At 49.6% G+C, this 22,010-nt stretch overlaps 1 protein-coding gene across 2 annotated transcripts in view; it reads right to left on the bottom strand.

Moving 5' to 3' along the window:
• JAK1 (Janus kinase 1) overlaps positions 1-22,010 on the bottom strand; it is a 237,098-nt gene that overhangs the window by 5,802 nt on the left and 209,286 nt on the right. For both annotated transcript variants that reach the window (XM_038000953.2, XM_007978453.3), the window contains exons 9-20: positions 20,709-20,866; positions 18,268-18,391; positions 16,088-16,277; positions 11,355-11,461; positions 8,122-8,265; positions 7,242-7,329; positions 6,116-6,243; positions 5,362-5,497; positions 4,668-4,819; positions 2,058-2,208; positions 1,852-1,946; positions 207-399 (exon numbers count right to left, since the gene is read on the bottom strand). In XM_038000953.2, coding sequence (XP_037856881.1) covers positions 207-399; positions 1,852-1,946; positions 2,058-2,208; positions 4,668-4,819; positions 5,362-5,497; positions 6,116-6,243; positions 7,242-7,329; positions 8,122-8,265; positions 11,355-11,461; positions 16,088-16,277; positions 18,268-18,391; positions 20,709-20,866 — 1,666 coding nt within the window. The remainder of the gene's footprint in view (positions 1-206; positions 400-1,851; positions 1,947-2,057; positions 2,209-4,667; positions 4,820-5,361; positions 5,498-6,115; positions 6,244-7,241; positions 7,330-8,121; positions 8,266-11,354; positions 11,462-16,087; positions 16,278-18,267; positions 18,392-20,708; positions 20,867-22,010) is intronic.

Here is a 22,010-nt window from a genome sequence, read left to right as displayed (position 1 = left end):
AGGGGGCCTGGGTGGCGTTCTCAGGAGCCCTGCAGCTGCTGAAGGATTTGACAGTACATATGACGTGGAAGCCTTGAGAATGTGGGAACCACCAGCTAGCATTCAGATGCCCAGATAAGGCCACGGGCTGCCTGTTCTGCACTGGTCTTCATGACCCTAGACAGTCACCAAATCTTTAAACCAGACCCCGGCCTTGCACAACATACCGTCTTCTGTGCAGATTCCTTTGTACTTCACAATGTTCTCATGATAGAGGTTCCTTAAGATCTCGATTTCCTTTTTCAGATCAGCTATGTGGTTACCTCCACTCTCAGGCTTCAGAGATTTGACAGCCACCTGCTCCCCTGTATTGTCCCCTTCGGGGTCATACCTGCAGAGCTCAACCTTCCCAAAGTGGCCCTGGAGGGAAAGATGCATGTGCTGTTACCAAGGAAGCCCCAGTGTAGGCCACAGAACACAGAGAAGTCTTGCTGCTCACAGCCTGAGGGCCAGGGGTTCTCGTCGTCTGGCCTTGCAGGCAGAAGCCTCTCACCTGGACTGTACCTGCTCACTACAGCCCCCGTGCTCTCTTGGCCTCACAATCTGTCCCCTCCGTTACTAAGACAAGGAAAGTAGCAGGTGACGATGAACCAACTCATCAGTCCCAGCTTCCATGAACATGTAACCCACAGGAAATGAAGGTTATTTCTGGGCCTGCAGGACAACTGTGCCGTTCTCTGAAAGCTCTGGGCTCACATTACAGGACAGGCCCCACAGCGTGGCTGAAAAGAGCAAGTGCATGAGGAGTCTTTAGAAGACGTGAGATCAGGTTCCAGCCAAGCCACCTGACAGCAACAGGGGTGGCCAAGTTCCCTAATCTGAGCTGGCTCCTGATGTACTCACTGTATACAGAAACTGGCCTCGGGGATGGTGGGGGAAACTAAGGATGCCATGCTTCTGACAATGCCTGGCACAGAGGCTGGCACAGCAGATCCTGGAGATGTATCAAGTCTGTTTCATTAACCAGACTACAGAACATCTGTATAAAGACACAAATCTCAGTAGCTTCTCTAGTCACAATTAACTGTTTGGAAGCTCCCATTTAAGGTCCAAAGAAAAGCTGGTATTTTATTTTGGGATTCTGTGCAATAAACCTATCCCTCCTTTAAAGAGCCTTACAGGGCTGGGTATGGTGGCTCATGCCTGTAATCCCAGCACTTTGGGAGGCCTCCTTACTTGAGGCCAGGAGTTTCAGAGCAGCCTAGGCAACACAGCAAGACCCTATTTCTACAAGAAAAAATAAAAAAAATATTAGCCAGCATGGGGGCATGTGCCTGTAGTTCCAGCTACTCAGGAGGCTGAGGCAGGAAGATTGCTTGAGCCTGGGAAGTTGAGCTGCAGTGAGCTATGATCATACTACTGCACTCTAGCCTGGGACACAGAGTGAGACCCTGTCTCTTGGGGCAGGAGAAAAAGAAAGAAGCTTACAGGATATATATGCCCAGGAAAGTCAGAGGCAGAGATTTTCCTATTCCACCACATCTATACCTACTCCCCCATCTATCCCTCTTTCCATTCTCTTCTGTCCTGTAGAGAAAAATCAAGTCACTCAAGGGAGCTGCCCAGAGTCCCGTGTGCATACACAAGTGTGCACGCAGGCGGTGACATGCATTCCGTCCGTGCCCTGGTGTCACATGGAGAAAAACACAATCCCTTGTGATGAAAGTGGCCCCCAAATGCCATAAGGTGCTTTCGCTCATGGACGTGGCCCCAGAATGAAAAAGGATGGAGAGAAGCTGTACGTGCAGACAGAGGCGCTGTGAATGGCGGAGGGCTCTGCCATCAGGAGCAAGAAGCACGGGTGTAACTTACCTCTCCCAAGTCACGGATCCTCTTTAGGAAGCGCTTTTCAAAATGCGTGGGGTCCACTTCAGTTGCTGGCTTTTTTTCTGAAACAATATCTGGATCTAAGAGAAGAGAAAAGAAAATAGAGTGAAAGGCAGGCGATTGCCAGGGACTGCCACCCAGGCTCCTGTTTCTCCCCAGGCTGCGTTAAAGCAGCACATAGCAGGTCTTACTCTGCTCTTCAAGCTTATTAATGTCTCTCATGATGGCTCGGAAGAAGGGCCTCTGATTGGGGTCGTAGTTCATGCAGCGGGTCATGAGGTCAGCCAGCTCCTTACATGATGGTGTCACTGGCCTGCACCGGCTTTCATAGAATCTCTCTTTCTGAAACAAGAGGGGCACATGGAAGAAACCAAAGGAACCACCTACAAACTTCTCAGCCGCAGGTCAGATGGAAGTGCCAATTCCTCATTCGATTCTCAACATCTCCACTCACAGGTAAGTTTCATAAATGTTTGTTACTGTTGCCTTCTTCTTGGAAGGGGAAATCACAGTCCTAATAGTGAATAATCCAAATTCAAGGAGACTGGGCACTATAGCCCAGTCCCAAAAGGCTTCATTCAAGTAAAGGCATGCAGTCTTTCTGGAATACAACTGGGCAACATGTACAAAAATCTTCAGATTCTTCAAACCCTCTGATGCACTAATTTCAATGACTGAATGACTCAGAAATAAATCAGATATGAACAAACATATTTATGTATAAGGACGTTCCCTGCAGAATTAGATAGAACACTGGAAATCTGAAAACTTAAATGCCAACTATAAATTTAGTCAAGTAAATTAAACAAAACAACTCTTACGTTAAATTTTTAAAAATTATGATTTTATCTCACAGGAAAGCACTCACAGTATTAAATGAAAAAACTCAGAATTTTATATAACTCTATCTAGCATGGCCCCAATTTTGTTTAAAAAAGAGAGATACAAACAGGCTGGAAGACAAAATGCCAAAGTGTTAACAGTGGTCAGGGATGACAGGAATGCAGTGATTGCTATTTTCTTTTTTTAGCAGTTTCATTTTTAATATTTTCTTCAACTGTTTATTACTTTAAACTTTAGAACAAAGAACTTATGCTACTTTTGGAAGATGAAGTGAAACCACTGCATTCCAGTTTCTACTTTCTAGCTGGACTCCAAGGGTACTAAGTTCCTCTCTGGTCCCCGTGGGCCCTGGGGTGGGGTGGGGTGGGCAGGCCCCAGAGGACAGGGAGGAGGGAGGACTAGAATTAAGGAGCTGAGAGCTACTCTTGTCCTTGAGTGTCACTCACACATCGCTGCGGCAGTGCAGCCTGCAGAAAGGCCATCTAACCCAAGGGGACTTAGGTAGAGAGAGACCCCTATTTTATTAAAGACACGGGTCCTTCCTTACACCACCCTGTATGCTGTTCAGCCCAGGGAACGCAGCACGTGCTCGATAAATACTGACTGATGACAAAGGGTATGTTGTTTCATTTCCAAGGATTCAAGGAAGTTAAAAATAAAAATGAATTTCCCAAAAGCCTAGGCTGAAAATTCCAGATAGCAGATCTGTAGATCTGATGGTTTCCCCGCGGTTTAAGATCCTTTCCCAACTCCTGCACCATCTTTAACTGGCAAGTCATAGAGGTTCTACCTCTTCAATATCTCCCACCCTGCACTCTGGACTCCCGCTGCCATTTCCGGATGTGGGGCTCTCATTGCTGAGAGCCTCGGGGCCCTTGTCTCCCTCCAGGTCTCTCCTCTGTCCATCCCAGCTACTGCATCCAGGATAATATCCCAAGGCCAACCTCCAAGCCCCTCCCTCCTCCACCCAAATCCTGCCTTGTCCCAGGCCACCCCCAGGAAAATGTAGGCTCTGCAGCCTGGAATCAGGGACTTTAAACATCTGAGCCCAAATGGCCTTTCCCACCTGATCACTGTACTCCTTTCCCCATTCCAGATACTCAAGGCCAGGCACACCACACTACCCAGGCTCCTGGCACAGCACTGAAACCAGGCTCTCACAGCCGAAACTGATGGTTGCCCCCTCTAAACATCCGGAGCACATTCCAATTACAGTCACTGAGATGAAGGGACAGTGGTCTTTCATTGTGATTTTTACTACTTTACCCCTTTGGAGTCAGAGTCTCTACTTTTTCTACAGGGACATCTGGAGGACAGGTCCACACCTCACCTGTTTTGCATTCTAGCTGAGGAACCCAGGTGAGTGGAGCTACCTCAGTCTCAGTTACCTGATCTGTCAAATGAGGGTAATGACACCCTCCTACCTAATTTGCAGGGCTCTTAGGGTGACACTTTCAGGTATTCTTTCTGGAATTCTTACCATTGTTATTTTAGCCTAAATCCCTACCATTCCCTAAAGCCCTCAAGGGAAGGCAAGGCCTCTATCTTATTTTATTGTGAACCCCCAGCTTTTCCCTAGCTTGATGCCTAATACGACATAGGAACTCCATACATATTTGCGTGTTAATTTTGCTGAATAACAGGCACTTAAAATCTCGGATAAATAATACTATAACATCTACTGAGCTTGTACTGTATGCCTATCACTCTCTCTGCATTCTTTAATCTTCACAAAAACCCTACAAGGAGTTACTGATTATCCCTATTTTACAGATGATGAAACTAAGGCTCACGGAAGTTCAGTTACATTTGTGAGGTCACACACCCAGTAGGCCTGTGAAGAGATTCAAACCCATGCCCATCTCTTCCCACAGTGCCAGGCTTCCGATAACTCCTGGGAAGTCCACGAGTGCCTGAAAGCCCTCACTTGCCTCATACCCTGGGAAACACCTGCTCACCTCAATCAGTGTCTTGTCTTTCAAGGGGATCTCGCCATTGTAGCAGATTTCCCAGAGCGTAGTTCCAAAGCTCCACTTGTCAGCAGCCACACTCAGGTTCTTGGAGTCCTCAACACACTCGGGAGCAATCCACGGGATTCGTTCAATGCACTCTGGAAGACAACAGACACATTGACAGAGCAGTTTCTAGGATCTCCCGGGGATTCAATTACTGTCACTGCAGCCACAACAGTGAGCCAATGAAGGAACTACTTCAAGCAGTGTGTCCAAATGTGGCCCATGGCCACATGAGTCCCATGGGGGTTCTGCAGGCGTGCAGGCCTCCAAGCCTCACCCAGCACTTCTGATACATCAATCTGGGTCACAGCCAGCAGATGGGTCCTTGCCTCCAAGCTCCCCAGAAGGGTCATGTGGAGCCAGGCTTCTGAAGCCCTGGCCTCAGGATCAGCAAAACATCCCAGGGTAGGGGCCATCACCCAGGGCAGGGGGACGAAAGGGGGCTTGTTCAAGGGCTTAAGAGAAGGCAGGAGATCAAGACCATCCTGGCCAATATGGTGAAACCGTCTCTACTAAAAAAAAAAAAAAAAAAAAAAAAAAAGACTCTCTAAAAGGAGACCAACCCCAGCCCAGCCCTTCTCCCTGCTGACTTGTCCCAACTCAGGATGGGGCCAGAGGGAAGAGAAGGGAGACACACCTTGCCTAGACAGCACTGTAATGGGGATGCCAGGGTCACTGAGCTTGATGAACGGACCACACTCGCTGTCGATGCCCTCACGGGCCAGGAGGAGGTTTTTAGTACACACATTTCCATGGACCAGGTCTTTATCTTCCTGCAGAGTAAAAAGGGCAAGTTTAACCAGGCTGCTCCTTCCTGTACTCTATTTCCAACCCTGGTCCCTGAGGTCATCTCTTCCTACCTCCAGCTACAGCCAGATCCGGACAGCCTGGCCCTGCCACCAATCATCTGTGTGACTTAGGCACATCACTGGTGCCCCTCGGCTCCAGCTCCCTCATCACTGAATGTGGCTAAACAGTGGGACGTATCTCACTGGGCTTCATGAGCATGACACTGATGAGAATCTGTGAAATGCCTGAACAGCTGAGCCATGGTGAGCACTCCACACATGTCAGCTGCTACAGAGGCTGGCAGTTCATTCATTCACTCAACACCTACTGCACTGCTTTCAGCCTTGCCATCTGCAGTATGCAGGTTGGTCCTCAGATGTGCTAACATTTCCCACTAAACAGAACCATGGAGCACTGGGAACGGCCCCAAATGACCGTCTTCAGTAAGCACCAGGCACACCTTTGTCCAGCCACAGAGCCCTGGCCCCATGGAACCCAAGAACAGGACCCTCCAGCTGCTTGGCTAGCACCTCCTTCCTGCCACCCCTCCCACAACACTCTGGTTTCTGGTGGGACCATTATGGACATCAGGACATTCTTACCAAGTAGCTCAGGGCACTGGCCAGCTGTTTGGCAACTTTGAATTTCCAGGGTGTAGTAAGGACATCGCTTTTCCGGTGCATGAAGAGATCCAGAGGACCCCCTTCCACAAACTCTTCCACCATGATATCTATAGGCACAAAAATAGCCATGTCTGGAACCTGGTCTATGGGACAGTCCTCTCCTTCATCCCCTTACAACAGCCCACTTTAGTGAACACTACTCAAGAGTACACAGATATCCTTGGGGGGTGCAAAGGTGCAGGGGCTTCAGAGCTGGAAAGGCCAAGTTCAACCCCAAGCTCTTCTTCTAAATGGGTGGCACTGAGCAAGTGACACTTCTCTGAGCCTCAATTCCCTCATCTGTAATAACAGATGGCGGCTCAATGTCACAAGGCATGGAAAGCCTTGGCAGAGGGCCTGACACAGAACAAGGGCTCTGGGAACAGCCGCCGCCACTGCTGCTGTTCTACAACGCACTGCGATGCCGAGGTCAGGCCGCTCGCACGGCAAAACCTCCCTCTCCACAGGACTCCTGTGTGAGTACACCGAACAGCTCACACTGTCGGATTTCACAGGGAAGAAGTCACTTGGGGTTTAAAAAAAAAAATCCTTCTTCCAAACTTATATGTCAGGAACTCAGCAGCCAAGGCCACTCCTCCATCTCAGTGTGCAGCAGCAGCCCAAGGGCCCACCAGCTCAGTGGCTTGACAACCAAGAAAGGGCCAAGCCTGCCTGCGGTTGAAAGGCAGGCAGTCCACTCGAGGGGCCAGCGTCTTGCTGCCCGTGGGGTGCGCTCACCTCGCTCACCTGCCCAGAGCTCCTGGAGCCTGACTCTTGGGGCCATGACCTCATTTCACTCACCTCAGCCTCCCAGGTCTAGCACAGTGTAGGGTTCTTGCCAGCGTTGACAAGAAAACATTACACAAGTGAATGAAAAGCAATCGGTTTTAGTTCCACCTCCACTACTAACTTAAGCAAACGATCTGCTCCGTCCCTCAATCTCCTCAACCGCACAAAAAAGGCAAGAAGTCTGGGCAACATGAGGGTAGGAAGAGCCCCCACCGTCTCCACAGCACCCAGGCTCCCCAGCCAGGCCACCCACCCCTTCAAAAGAGAACACACTTACTCTCCACGTCACGGACACAGACGCCATAGAGGTATACGATGTGTTTGTGGGAGACCTGTCTCATCATGCTGGCTGCCTCGAAGAAGGCCTGTAGGCAAGCAGGATACACAAATGTCTCAGGCCAGCCTCTAGGGGGCTGCTCCCCAGGGGCTCTGTTGAGGGAAAAGCCAGTGGACCCAGGGAAGCTCACCACTGTCGCCACCCCAGGCCCTGAACATCAATCCCCTGGCCTTGACTGTCCAGAGGCACTGCCAAGCCTTGTTCTCTGGGCCAATCTGGCAGGGATGTGAGATTTCTTTAGAAAACCTAACAGGATGCAGAGCAGGGCTGGTGGGAGAAGCTGGCTAAGAATTTTCCCACTGGATACTCATGCCCACCTCTCTCTCTTCCTTTCAGCTCTGGGAAATACCCATGTTTAGCACTATGCTGGAACAAAGGGAAAATGAAGACAGCCGATCTCTGCTCAATATTTGACTGTGTCACTCTAATAGTCTGTGGGATCCTGGGTGAGTCCTTTTACTCCGCTGGGCTTTAATTTTCCAGACTGTGCGTTGAGAGCCATGGACTGTATCAGGAACTTTGAACCATTTGGCCAGTCCTGGGGCTCCACAGCATGGCCACCTGGACCTGTCCTTAGGAAAGGTCCGGGGGGCTGGGGGTGGAAGGGAGGTCACAGGATGAGTGTGAGGAGCTGCTCAACCCACCTCACTCTACACACAGGGTCCACTAAGATCATATGTGGAGAAAAAAATTCTGAGTAAAAGGCAAGTTTGAAAACCACTGGGCCACAAGAAGTGCAAGGGTTCTTCTCAACCCATTGTGTTCCACTGGCTCTGGAAACGGGAGAGGGGAGGGGAGGAATTCAGAGGAAGACACTTGCCAGGGAAATATCCCTGTGGCTGGGGTCTAAGACTTTGAGGATCACTTTTATCTTCTTCTCTTCAGAAGTTCCTTCGTCATCCTTGTAATCCATCAGGGTCCCAGAGTAGATGTGTGTTCTCGTGCCTCTCCCAAGGTGCTCGCCCTGAGGGAGGAAGCAGAAGGCTGGGGTGACCTCTCTGTGCCCTGCAGTGATGGACCGTCTGGGAATGGCTCCTCAGTGGGAACATGGACGATCAGTGGGATGGGGCCAAGGCAAGAGGGCTCCCTGCCCCAGCTCATGGTCCCCAGCACCTTGTCCTTGTCAGGTCTCCTGAGAAAACAACAAGCTATTTGGCCAAACACAGTGGTGACATTTGCTGGGCCCCAGGAGACGGTCCTCCTACTCCCTAAATGGCTCCTTGCTTTCTATCCCCAGGAACAGCCTCTGGCCAAAACACAGTCCCCTAACCTGTCAGGACACTGCAAACAGGGCCATCAACAGCCAGCCACATGGGTCCCACCCCAGGCCTCCAGAGAAGACTCAAGACAGGAGCCCCCAGGCAGCTCCTCTACTCACAGGCTGTGCTACCCTGTGAAGAGGCTTGCAAATCCCAGCTCTACCACCCGCTGGCCATGTGACATGGGGGCAATCTCTGCCCACTTTCTGCAAATGGAGGTAATAATGGTACTGACCTCATAGGGCTGTGATAAGAATCAAACCAGGAAACAGGGACGGAACCTCCTGGTACAGACTCAGGCATACGGGGGGGTAGAAACCCATCTGGTGGGCCCATGTGTATCTGAAGCCCTCTGGCACAGGTAGGCACAGTGTCTCACACTGGAACCATGTGTTTCCCATCCATCTATCCAGTGTGTGTGCTCATGTGTATGCATGCATGCTGGGATTTAAAGTTAGTGGTGCAAAGTACACCGGCATTTGCCCTGGCAACCTCACAGAGGAGATGGCAATGTGAAGATGATGGTGGAGACTGGGGCGATGTGTCCTGGATTTCCTGACATGTGAAAGGGAACAATACCCCCGGATGAGTGGCAGGAGGACTGAATGAGATGATCCGTGCAAAGCCCTGGCCGCACCATGATCTATTTCTGAGGACCCTTCCAGTTCAAGTTGCAATAATTCTGATTTTAAAATTCTTAGTATTTGGAAATCGAAATGGGATTCACGAAACTTAGGCACTGTCAAGTTGTTGACATTAGCCCCACGAAACTTGTAAAATGAAGGTCCATTATTCTATTATTTGAGGACCCCCTGGAAATGCGGAAAATGGACTGTAGCTTATACCAAGGGAATCAGTCTTATCCCCCATAGGAACACACACCATTGTTAATCAGGTATATTAATTTGCACAAATGCCACCATTTGTCATCTGTCAGAGCCGAATGGCGATGCATCCACCCTGTCTGCTGTATCCTGGCAAGGTCTTTGGCTATTCATTAAAGTTGCATCTGTCATGAAGTGATCCATCAAGGTTATGGGAAGCTGTATTCCCAGAACATCCCGTAAAAGCCGTATGCTTTCAGAATAATTGCTCTTCCTGTGGCCAAGGCATGATACCATATGCTGTCAGGATTCTGCAGGGCCCCACAAAGGCCCGTATGGCCCACTTCAGCCTCCTCTGATGCTGTTCCCTCCACCTTGCCTAGCTACTTGAGCTCATCCTCCAGGATGAGACCCTGCTTACCCCCTAGACAGGGTCTCGCTCTATCACCCAGGCTGGAGTGCAGTAGCACAATCATGGTTCACTGCAACCTCAAACTCCTGGCCTTATGCATTCCTTCCAACTCAGCCTCCTGAGTAGCTGGGACTATAGCTGCATACCACTACGCACAGCTAACTTTCTCATTTTTATTTTTAGTAGAGATGGGATCTCATTGTGTTGCCCAGGCTGGTCTTGAACTCCTAGGCCTCCCACCTTGGCCTCTCAAAGTGCTGGGACTACAGGTGTGAGCCACTGTGCCTGGTCTGGGACTCTGATACCACTTCCTCCAGGAAGCCATCTCTGTCCTCTCAAAATTAGGTCCACATCCTCCTGTACTTCCCTACCTTGGAACTTGACTCTTGCGAATGTGATTACCCCCTCAAAACAGACAGGAGCCTACTGAGGCAGCAATCGTGCATGGCACGTGTAATATTTGATCTCTGTTGGCTAAGTGGATGTGGAAGGCATGGAGGATGGTGGTTACCTGCTTGGAGGCTTGAGGGGAGGGAAAAGAGGCAGGCCCCACAGACTACGTAAGTTCTACACAGAAAAGAGGCTATGAAACTGTGGCTCTGGTGACTGTAATCTCAGGACATAGCTCTGACACCACAAGAGGAATAGAGAACAATGATGGGCCTTTGGTGAAGAAATGTACCACGACGGAAGTGAGGCAGTTTAGCTGTAGATTTCCACTCCCTCAATCTCTACCCAACAATCTCAGGGACTCACTGAAAAAGGTGAAGTAACAAACCCCCGTGTGCCACTATCCCCGGGCTCCTTCACAGCAGGCAGCTTCCGCCTCACCCTCCAACACCCCCAAGGTGCTGCCATCTCCCCAGGTGGTGAGTGGCACCGTGCTTGCTTCCCTCCAAGGCTGCCACACCATCTCCCTGATACCCCAATGCGTGGCTCTATGCAACAGGGCCGGGGTGCGGCGGCAGAATACAAAGTGGGCTTTCCCTGGGTCTCACACCACCAGCAACAGCTCCAGGGCAGCCCCTGTAGATTCCGGGCAAAAAGGCCTCCAAAGGCTGGGATCTGTTTCTCCAGATAGCTCTCCTTCAGGCCTAGACTGTGCATGTCCTCTTGTCCCCTCCCTGTGTTCTCTCCTCCCCAGCTCTGCTCCTTCTGGAAGTATCATCAGAAAGTGCAGGACTGAACTCCGGAGGTGCTCCATCACACAGCCTGCTGCAGGCAGCGAGGGGTGACGGCCATGCTCCCCTGTGGAGAGCCACCTCCTGCTCTGCCACCCCCTCAGCATTCCCTCACCACAGAAGGTTCCTGCAGTTCTAGGGAACCCCAGAAAGCCTGACCAAACCACTTTCCTCAAAACACGTCTCTGAGGAGCGTCAGCAACGGTGAGGAGGATGGAGGCACTGGTTGTATGGCTTTTGCCATCAAAGGAAAGTCTCCCTGTTCTTTTTCTACTAAGATTTCCCCAAACACAGCCTTCCTTGCCCCAGATCCCCAGGCTGCTCCACTGCAGGGAGGCAGGACCACAGCCGGCCCACACCCTGCAGCCGTGACTTACCTGCACCAGATCCTTCTTGAAGATCCGATCAAAACTCAGCTGGCTCATGGGGTAGACGGGCTGCCACTCCTGGGCTTTCTTAGTAGCCACCAGCAGGTTGGAGATTTCTGTGGAAGAGATTGGAGGAGTCTGAGAGCACAGCACCCAAGATCTGAGTTCCCAGACAGTCAGCGTCTACTGAGCCGGGGCCGTGGGACCCGTGTGCAGGCACTTGCTGCTTCAGTCATTCAACAAGTGCTTACTGAACAGGCACATGACTCCTACCCTCCAGGAGCTCACAGGGTGATGACAGAGCCAAAACTCCCAAATCACCAATTAAATGGAAAGCTACAATTTGTTCAGCTCCTCTAAAGAACAGGTGTGTGGTGCTCCAAGGTTGGTTCAGCAAGATCTGTTCTGGTAAGAAAGGTCAGAAACAGTTTCCCCAACGAAATTAAAATTTTAAATGTAGGACTGGAAACCAAAAGAAGTCAGAAACTGTGTCCATCTTATTTTCTGCTCCACCTTCACAGCCCGGTACATAGCAGGCATTCAATTATTATTTGTTAAATGTGTGAATGAATGGCTGGCGTCTTTCTAAAGATGAGAGCTGTGGAAGGAAGAAGCAGTACCCAGGCCCAGGGCATGATGGGAACCAGAGGAGGAGGTGAACAAACACTGGTTTTGAGCCAGAAGATCAAGGCAGGTGACCCAGAACAGTGCCCTGTCTGAAGCTCCTGGTACGAGCGGTGCCTGACACGGAGGAGGCGCTTACCAAATGCCCCCTCAATGTGCAGGTTTAAGTAGACTATCCCCCAGATTCTACTGATTCAAACAGAAACCCAACACATTATTAAATCCTCCAGGCCAGGAAATCCACAATCCACAGAAATCATCTTTTCCGCCATGAAACTACTGCAAGGAACGAGGTTATCGTAAGGCAAGAAGGGACCTTCCAGATCCTGACTAGCAGGGAAAGTATTCCGGGAATCCCTGAAGACTTGTGTCTATTCATCAATTTTATTAACTGAAGCAGGAATGTTAGGAAAATGACAAAGAACATGCATTTCCCTTCACTTCCTCTTTCCTACACTAGAAGACAATAACGAGTTAGGGGAGAAAACGAAGTCCTGATTCCTAGACTGGAACAGAAGGAAGTTCCTAAAAGAACATCTGTAAGAACAGCCAGGCATAACCCACGGAGGCCACCACACACACCACTGGGAGGCAATGGTTGCTGAGTGCCGGGTCCCTGCACAGGGCCACATCTCTAAACCTCGCTATCCCTCAGGACAGGGCGTTCTTTTCCTTTCTAATTTTTTAAGCTCACATACTCCGATTGCTTTCTCTGTGCCAGCCGCTGTTCTATGAGCAACATACACATTAACTCCTTTGTCTTATGACAATCCTATGGAATACACAGTATTCTTATCCCCATTTTATAGATGAGAAAAGAGATTCCGAGAGATTAATTGGCCCAAGGCCACGTAGTTCATAATCTTAGGATTCACACTGAAGTCAGAGATGGCTCTAGTCTCTACCCTTCCCACAACATACCTGGCCCTAATCGGGAGAACAAATGTGGGTCCCAGAAACAGGGCTCAGGGAGAGGCTCCCCTTGTTCTCATATCCTGGGCACTCCTTTCTCCAGAGGCTGTTCCCTCCATACCGTTTTCCTGACTCCACCCTGTTACCTGGGGAAAATCCGATTCAGAGGCAACTCAGGCTCAACTCAACTCAGGAGAAAAGGCATCAAGAAGGGGCCCCATGGCTGGTGTCTGCAGGCAAAAGGCCAGGCAGCAGAGCCACTTGGGAAATGAGAGAGGGGAATGGAACCGAAGCCATTTATGGACTATTCTTTGCATGGGCACTTTGGGGAACATGGCACCAGGGTCAACAATGTGAATGGGGGAAGCCACAGTGCCTCCATGAAGGTGTTTCCTCACTAGAAAAATGGGGGCCACAGCTGTGTCACTCATAGGTTACCGTGTGGATGAATGGGATGACGCAAGGCAAGGGCTGCCTTCAGCGCCTAATATGGAGTAAAATGCTCCCTGACTGGTTGCCACCGTGATTATGACTGGCATTACATCTTAGTCACTATTACCATCCTTCCTGTATCATCCGGGTTCCGGAGCCCTGGGCAGTGGACTGCAGAAGTCCTCAGTGTCAGAGCTGACTACACAGATGAGGATTTAAAAGGACTGGTGGAAAACGGGCCCAGGAGCCCCCTGGGTCCTTATGGAGCTCTCCACATGGCCTCCCTCAGACTTGGAGATGGACAGTGAAGCTGGACACAGGACCCAGGACCAGAGATGCGGGACCTGCCGAGCCATCACGCCCACTCTGAGTGGCCTCCTGCTTTTTCATTTTGCTTTTTATTTATCCCATGAAGAGTTTCTTGGTTGTATTTTCAAGTGAGAAACCCAGATCAGGGTCTGGCTATCAAAACCCCGTGGTTAGGAGGGCAGAGGAGCTGAAGAACCCAACACAACATTCTCATGTCTAATCTTCACCATTTCACCACTTCTCTAATTTACAGATGGCAGAAGGAAGAGACAGCACTCTGGGGGACCTATCTAAGGAAGTCTCACACACAGGCCTTATTCTTACTCTCCCAAGGTCAGAATTGGTCCTTGCTCTAAAGTCCTAGGCTGATGGCTAGTCCAAATCCCCACTCATTCTCCACCTAAGTGATCTTGGGTATGTATAATTGGGATAACAACATATTCTGGGTTATTGTAAGGACTAAATGACTTAAAACATGAAAGATCTCCAAATAATGCCTGGCAAATTGTAAGCCCTGCTCACATGATAGGAGCCGTTCTTATTAATTATTGCTACTATTATTCCTACTACCTATACTACTAGCTACATGGCCTTGAGCAAGTCACTTACCATGTCTTAAGTCTCAATTTCATCACGTCTGTAATATCTACGAAAAGCTACTGTGTAGATGAAATAAACAAGGTAGGCACACAAACTGCCTGGGCCACAGTAGGCACTCGCCATCCAGCAGCTCCTGCTACCTGGTTCACCTGACAGGCATTATTCACGCTGATTCCGTGCTGGGCACTCTCCTCTCCTCCCCACAAGCCCACAGAGAGGTGAGTGAGACTCAGGTCCTGTCTTAAGAGCCCACGGTCAGGTGGGAAAGGCAACAGGAAACACATTCAGCACTGAGTTTCAGGAGCCTCAACTGGGGTTCATTCCAGTGTGTTGCTGTGAATAAATAGGGCTGTTGGGCTTTAAGGTTTGAACTCACTCTGAGGTCTCACAGTCAAGTGGCAGATGTGTTTTTACCTTTGCGGAAAATCCTCAAGCATGAAAACAAAGGCTGCAGTTATTCTCTGAGCCTGGCAGGAAACCCTATCTGATCAAGAACACAAGTCCTTCCTCTTTCACCAAGTTCAGTGACGAGCCCCTTGCTGAGACCAAAAACTGATTCAAACATCAAGAACCCAGGTCCCTTTCTATCCTGGTGCTGCTTCCTCTGCCCACCCCTGGTGGTGTGAGGGTTCATAGACACGTTCGCTTGGAAGAACAAGATGTGTCCCAGATAAAGACTCCTCAGAGGGTCTTCCTCTGACACTTATGGGGCCTCAGTGGCAACTGTGCTGCTCCTTCTCTGAGGCCTTCCTCCTTCTAAGGGAAGAACCTGACGTGTGCAGGGCAGCATCTTGAGGTGAGGACAGCAAAATCAACAGTTCTCAAGAGCTAGGGCACGCGGGTTGGGCCTGGCCCTCAAGCCCCTCTTTGATGCTGACCTTTGATGAGACCCACTTCGCTCTTCTGGGCCTCAAGTTTCTCATCTGTAAAATAAGACAGTTGACTGTGTGACCTCTACGTGTCTTCCCAGTCCTCACATTCTAAGAGACAAATCCACCTGCAGAACATCAGTGACACTGTTCAAGAGGCTTAACAAGGAACAGCTGAGTGGTTCACCCCTTGGATCCATTTCACTCCCTGATCCTCCCTCGCCCCCATGGCCTGCAGGATAAAGACCCAGCTCCATGGCACAGCACCCAAGGCCCCCACACCCTAAGCTCAGCCTCACCTGCCCCTCCCTTCCACCTTCACCTTCATGGTAGCCCCCACCTGTGCCTCTGTTTGCACATGCTGAGATGCCCTGACCGCACTGGCAACCTACCAGTCATCCTCCCACACTCAGTTCAAGACTGCCTCCTCTATGCAGCCCCCTGTGCTATGGAACTCAGGGATTTTGATCATCCCTTTCTGTTTGACTCCAGGGTATGATATCTATGTCGGTTAAAACACCCATCACAAACTGCAGCAGCCTCATTCACCTGTAACACTGGCATTAGACTGGAAACCCCCAGAGAGCAGGGACTGGGCCTTATGCATTTCTGACTGTTTGCATCTGATATAGTTCTTGGCCCACAAAAGATGTACCAGGAGTCTCTCTCAGATGAATAAACCAGTGACAGGAGACCTCTCAAGGCATTTTATCTTCAGGAAGAAAGAAGTTATTTTCTGCTTACTAATGCTGAGTATGCCTCTTTCTGCAGCCTAATGAGATGCTGAGAAAGGTATATGCCTCTTCTATAGACGACGCTCACACTCAAGGGACTGGATGTGAGTTGGGCACAGAAGTGTAATAAAACTCAATAAAGAACACCTAGAAACTGTGGGGAGGGTCCACTTTGTTTAAGCCAGCCAGCGTGTTTTGGTCGATCTGAGTCTCAGCACATTACTGATGGGATACAGCCTGGCTCTGGCATGGGGAGACGAACCTCGGGGCTTGGGCTGGCAGCAGCGTTTCAACATGAAGCTGATGTTATCCGTGCGCAGGATCTGCTTCTTGAGGTGGCTCATGAGGTCTCCCAAGCTGGGGAAGCTGCGATCCGAACCATGCAGGCTGTAGCGGCCCTTCTGCACCTCGATCTGAAAGTTCTTGAACTGCTTCTGGGCACCCTGCCCCTGCTATTCAGAAAATGACCAGAAATTACATGTTTAAAATGGGGTCAGGCGTGGATATATAAGACATTAACATTAGGGGAAGTTGCATGAAGAGTACGGAGAAATTTTGCACCATCTCTGTAACATTTCTGTAAATCTAAAATTAGTCAAAAATAAGGTTTATTATCAATAAATAATCCAACCAACAACTAAATAATAAAACAAGGTCCAGGAGAAGGCATTGATAAAAGGGAGTTAATACTATAGCAGACACAGTAGTTATTTCTACAAAAGCGTCACTTGGTTTTTCACCTGTAAGATAAAGTTCATGAAAAATCCAACCTCATAGGATTGCTGCTACAATTATATAACGCGGTGTTTTGAAAAACTTAGTAAGCACTTTATAAAGTCCAGCAAATATTATGTATGAGGTATATCATTATGATGGCAAAATTTCTCAAGGAATTGCCTCAAACTGAGCCCTGCCAGGCCATGTCTCTACTTGAGAAGAACCACACTGGGAACTGGTGTTCAGTGTCTGACTCAGGTCTGGGACACTGTGGTGCCAGATAGGAGGTATAAGCAGTTTTCCTTCATGGACTCTTTTTGTACAAACTAAACTATTTTAGTGGTAAAAAATGAGGGCCAGAAAGACTTACTTAAGGTGTAAACTAGGAGATGATATTCAAAATCTCAGTTACTTCAACTGTACAATGGGATGAGTACAATGGGATTAGGTAGGTACTTCAACTGTACCTACCTAATAGGGCTATTACAAGGCTTAAACAAGCACAAGTAGGTACAGCGCTTGGCACAGGGTCTGGTGGGCCACAGTGAGTGGTGGGAGTAATCATTTCTATGACTGCTGTTTTCCCTGGGTGATGCGACATTGTTAGGGACTCATGGACACTCTTGGTACTGTACAGGCCAATTCCACTTCAGGAGGAGGCTGGGTTGTCTCATGCACTCCTCCATCGTAAACACATTAAGCTTCCTCCAATGACTGATGAATAGACGGCAAGCATCCTGGAAAGGCAACGAGCCTGACAAGCTCTGAGCCATGGAGCCCCGAGGCCCAGCTGTTCGGGAAGAGCCTGGGCAGGTGGTGGTGTCCCTGCATTGCCTCATCCAGGACACTTGGCAGCGCTGCTTCCTTCCGCCCTTTCCTCCTCCCATTCTTGACTGAGTTCAGCCCCAGGGGTTCACCAGTGAGCTTGTCCTTCCTGCGTCTGCCCTCTGTGCCAAAGGCCCCTCCATGTCCCAGGTCTCCCCATGCATGTGGAGCCTAATCAGTACTGATTAAAGTGTACTGATGTATTTTGTAAAACTCACTGTCTTTTAAAATATTCCACTTTGTATTTTTTTAAATTACATGATAACAAAGGCATTTGTGGTCTAGTGAGGGGAAGTCAGTAATTCTGGCGAATATCTTAGCCCTCAGAATGTGTCTCGCATCATCCCCAGCTTCAGCTATGCTTCAGTCACTAAAAGACATCTCTATTCATTGTTCTAAGATGAGGGGGCAATTTGTTAAAGTGTCTGAAGCTACCATTTGGAAAAAACTGTGTTAGGCCATGTGGATGAAGTGGCATTTGGGTGCTGGTTTGTACCAGTGAATGCTGTAGACAGGCATAGCTCTGGGTCTGAGATGATGTTGGCACTGAGTCTAAATAAACCACTCTAAATAACGACACTATACTTTCTAAGTGTTGGGTGTGAATTGGTTTTCTGGTCATGTTCCATCTTCCAAAGCCATGGGGGACCCCCACCATGGGTCCCATGAAGGAAGAAGGAAAGGGCCCTACAGGGGCAGGATGTAGGGGTCTGGCTGCTGGGGAGCGGTCTCCTTTTGAGAGCAGGGGCCCTTGCCCGACCTCCCAGGGATCTCCTCAGAGACCGAGGCTTTTCAATTCCACCCTGCAAAGGGTGGTTCTGTCTGCAGCAGCTCCTGAACCAGGCTACACTGGACACCTCATGGCTGTATGGCCTGGTCCAAGCCAGTGTCCTGACTGACCTCAGACTTCTCAAAGCAGGTGACGGTCATGAGGATGTTGTCAAAGTCGGTGCAGCTCCACCTCAGCACGTACATCCCCTCCTCGCTTCCTTCTTGCCGCAATTTATTGATGGCGTATTCTGTACTAGAGGGAGAAGTAGGCAAAGGAAAAAAGAGCTCACACCAAACAGCACAGTGAACCCCTGGGCTACCCACTCTCCTGAGCTACCTCAAGTGTTAACGGCCCCATCACACTATCTGCCCAGGATCCTAAAATCCCCTCTGATGCCATCCATGAGCACAGTGGATATACCGAGTGGCCTCAGGACTGGTGAAGTCGCCAAGGTTGAGAAGAGGATTCAGCCTCCTGCCCAAGGCAGTGAGCCCTGCTTGTCCCCACGTTCCCCACAGACATCGTCTCCAGCTCGAGACAGAAGAGCCTCTCTGGAGGCTGGTGATGAGGAGCTGCCATGCCTCCCCTCCACCCCCAGCCAGCCCAGCGGGAGCACAGACCTCATGGGGGTGGGAACTGGAGGCCGTTGTTTATTGTTGTATCCCCATGGGCTCACACTGAGTGAATATATCAGTGAGGACTGGACAGATGTCAGTAGGAACAGACCTGTCTTACACTTCTTTGTATCCCCAGGACCAGTGAGTCCCGGCATGTAGAGGGCAGTGAACACTGGCTGAATACATCCCTGCATGAGGTTACTAGCACCTGGTGAGTGCTGCTTGCTAAGTACTGGTGAGAGAGGGCTGCCATGGTTCATGTGTTTCCAGAGGCAGGGACATTACGTACTTTCTAACTGCGCCATGCCTTTGCATGTGCTGACCTCTCATCTGGTACCCTTTCCCCGTATTAAGGCCTGGCAAGCCGTCATTGATTCTTTGTTTTAACCAGATATGAATGCCACCTACTCTAAGCAGGCTCCTTAGGCAATGAATGTCAGCATCCCATCAAACATGAACTATCCATTCATTCAACGAATACTCACTGAGGGCCTACAATGTGCCAAACCCTGTGTGTGTTAAGAAAGCAGAGAGCAATGCAGCCCCAGCCTTTGGGAAGCTCATACTCTAGGAGGTGAGGGTAGTCAGACCAGGAACAAATGTTATGTTATGTAAATAAACACAGTATCTCAGGAGGTAACGACTGCTACTGAAGGAAAATAAGGCAGAGTGCAGCAGCCAACATGGATGGAGAAGGGAAAGAGGTATGATTTTATATAAGGTGGTCAAGGAAGACTTCACGGACAAGGTGATATCTGACTAGCATCTGAAGGAAGTGGAGGCTGTGCAGATTCTGGAGGAAGGGCATTCTGGGCCAAGGGAAGAGTGAGTGCCTGGGCCCTGAAGCACAACCATGGCTGGGACATTGGCAGAAGATGCTTTTCGAATGCACAACCCCTTGCTCTGCCATTCTTTGTGTGTCTGTTTCCCTATGAGTCTGTGAGCCTCTCAAGGCCAGGGCCATGTGACTACTAAGCTACCTGTCCACAAGGTAGCCGGAAGAGGGAAAAAGATGAGAAGCACATCATGTGGAAGGTGGCAGAAGAGATGCTTCCCCAGATATTCTGTGGTCTGAAGAGACAGGCTCAGAAGAAACACAGCAGCTGGCTGTTTTCCTTTGCCTGAAGGGCTGTCATATGTAAGAGAAAGTCAACAGAATCCCTGTTGTCTCAAAAGGCAGAATTCAAGTGAGTAGACAGAAGTTATAGAGAAGTTAACTACAGCTCCATATCAGAAAGGTATGTACATCTCTCTCAGTCAGAGCTCGAATCCATGGGCTGCCTCATACATTGGCCATCACCAGAGGTATTTGAGCACAGGCTGCCAGTTCTGAGATGCAGGTGGGACAAGACATCCCACACAGCCCCTTCTGGCCTTAAGGCTGTATCACCCTCACGGTCCCCACTGTTCACCTGGCACCTTGGGACAAGCTGACTGACGATTCCATTTACTATACTGTCTGATGCTGAGATCTTCATCTGATCTTTCTTTTTCTTCTTTTATATATTTTAGAGATGGGATCTTGCTATGTTGCCCAGGCTAGAATGGAACTCCTGAGCTCAAGTGATCCTCCCACCTTAGTCTCTCAAGGAGCTGAAACTACAGGCACATGGCAGCATGCTCAGCTGTGTTCTTGAATTGCCCGCATTGTTTGACACAGCAAGAAATCACAAAGTGTAGTACTTCTTGATCAGCTATGAAGAGGTGAGGGGGTTAAACTATGAGGAGAGATCCACATAAAGAAGTAGCGTTGAGGGGCTGCTGCAAAAAGGATGGTAGGAGATTACAGGAAGGCCTGACCAGAGCTTGGACAGCAGGGAAGAAAGGAGGACAGCCAACAAGTACCAGGCAGCACGGTCAACTGGCCTGACCTAAACAATGATGACATGCCCCATCACTAAAACATGGGCTCTCTGCACACCAAAGGCAATTGAAAAGGCTCTAGGACCAACCAGATTGGACCATGACAGCCATTCTGTATGTTGTGGACGATCAACGGGGGGGCCACGTCGGTGCAGAGGTAATGATGGGCGTCTGCGGTGAGCCGGAAGTAGCCATCTACCAGTGACACAAAGGACAAGGCCTCCTCATGGGAAGAGAGCTTCAGTTCCTATTGAGAGAGAAGAAATCCCCATGGTTACATCATGTCTCTATCAGCTTAAGCAGCTGACTCTATAGGGAGGTACATGGTGAGAAGATTTTTATAACCCAGTGGGAACCTCAAAGGGACAACCTTTTCATCAGTACTAAATATATCCCTTGCATTTATTTATTTATTTATTTATTTATTTATTTTATTTATTTTAAGATGGGGTTTCACTCTGTCACCCAGGCTGGAGTGCAGTGGCAAGATCTTGGCTCACTGCAACCTCCGCCTCCTGGGTCCAAGTGATTTTTCTGCCTCAGCCTCCCAAGTAGCTGGAATTACAGGCACCTGCCACCACGCCTGGCTAACTTTTGTATTTTTAGTAGATATGGGGTTTCACCATGTTGGCCAGACTGGTCTTGAACTCCTGACCTCGAGTGATCTCCCACCTTGGTCTCCCAAAGTGCTGGGATTACAGCCGTGAGCCACTGCGCCCAGTCTCCCTTGCATTTACATAGGACTTTCACTGTTCAACACATTTTCCCATCTATTATCTCAAACTATCAGATGAGGTTAGTGTGTGCGTGCGTGCGTGTGTGTGTGTGTGTGTGTGTGTGTGTGGCGGGTGACGTGGTGGGGGAGGCTGTGGCAGGCAGGGAGACATGCAGAGAAGCTGTCCCCCGGGTCCAGACGGGAGAAGAGGAAGCCTGAATCAAGGTGGCAGAGGCATAAAAGTAGAGGTGGGAAGGGGCAGAGCATGCACCCTGATCTTGGCACTAAACAGTAAGTGGCTGAATCAGCATTATTCCTGCTTGGGAGAAAAGAAACAGAGGCAGTGTGGTTCATCTCATAGCAGACCTGCTCTATAAGGTGAAACTCCTAGATTTTAATCTAGGAATAATCCCAGGCCCAGTGAAGAGGTTGCTAGATCAAGCCTAGGGAGCTCTGAGAGTTGGAGGGAGCAGCGCATCTTACACAGAGTGGGAAGAGGCAAAGGCACCTGTGGAGAAGGAGGGAGGGGGCTTTCCATCAAGGGAGGTCTTCTGAAAGACACCTGTGTTGTAGATATGGGGTACTTTTGTCTTGATCACTGATCCCTGAAGAGACTGCCCATTTGACAGGAACTATGAGGTCAATCAAGAACGTTTCCCGGCAAGGGAAGGTATGC

The sequence above is a fragment of the Chlorocebus sabaeus genome, chromosome 20, assembly GCF_047675955.1.
Source record: "Chlorocebus sabaeus isolate Y175 chromosome 20, mChlSab1.0.hap1, whole genome shotgun sequence".
Taxonomy (NCBI): Eukaryota; Metazoa; Chordata; class Mammalia; order Primates; family Cercopithecidae; genus Chlorocebus; species Chlorocebus sabaeus.
The sequence above is the reverse complement of the archived record's forward strand: the minus strand, read 5'-3'. Positions and strand labels throughout refer to the sequence as shown.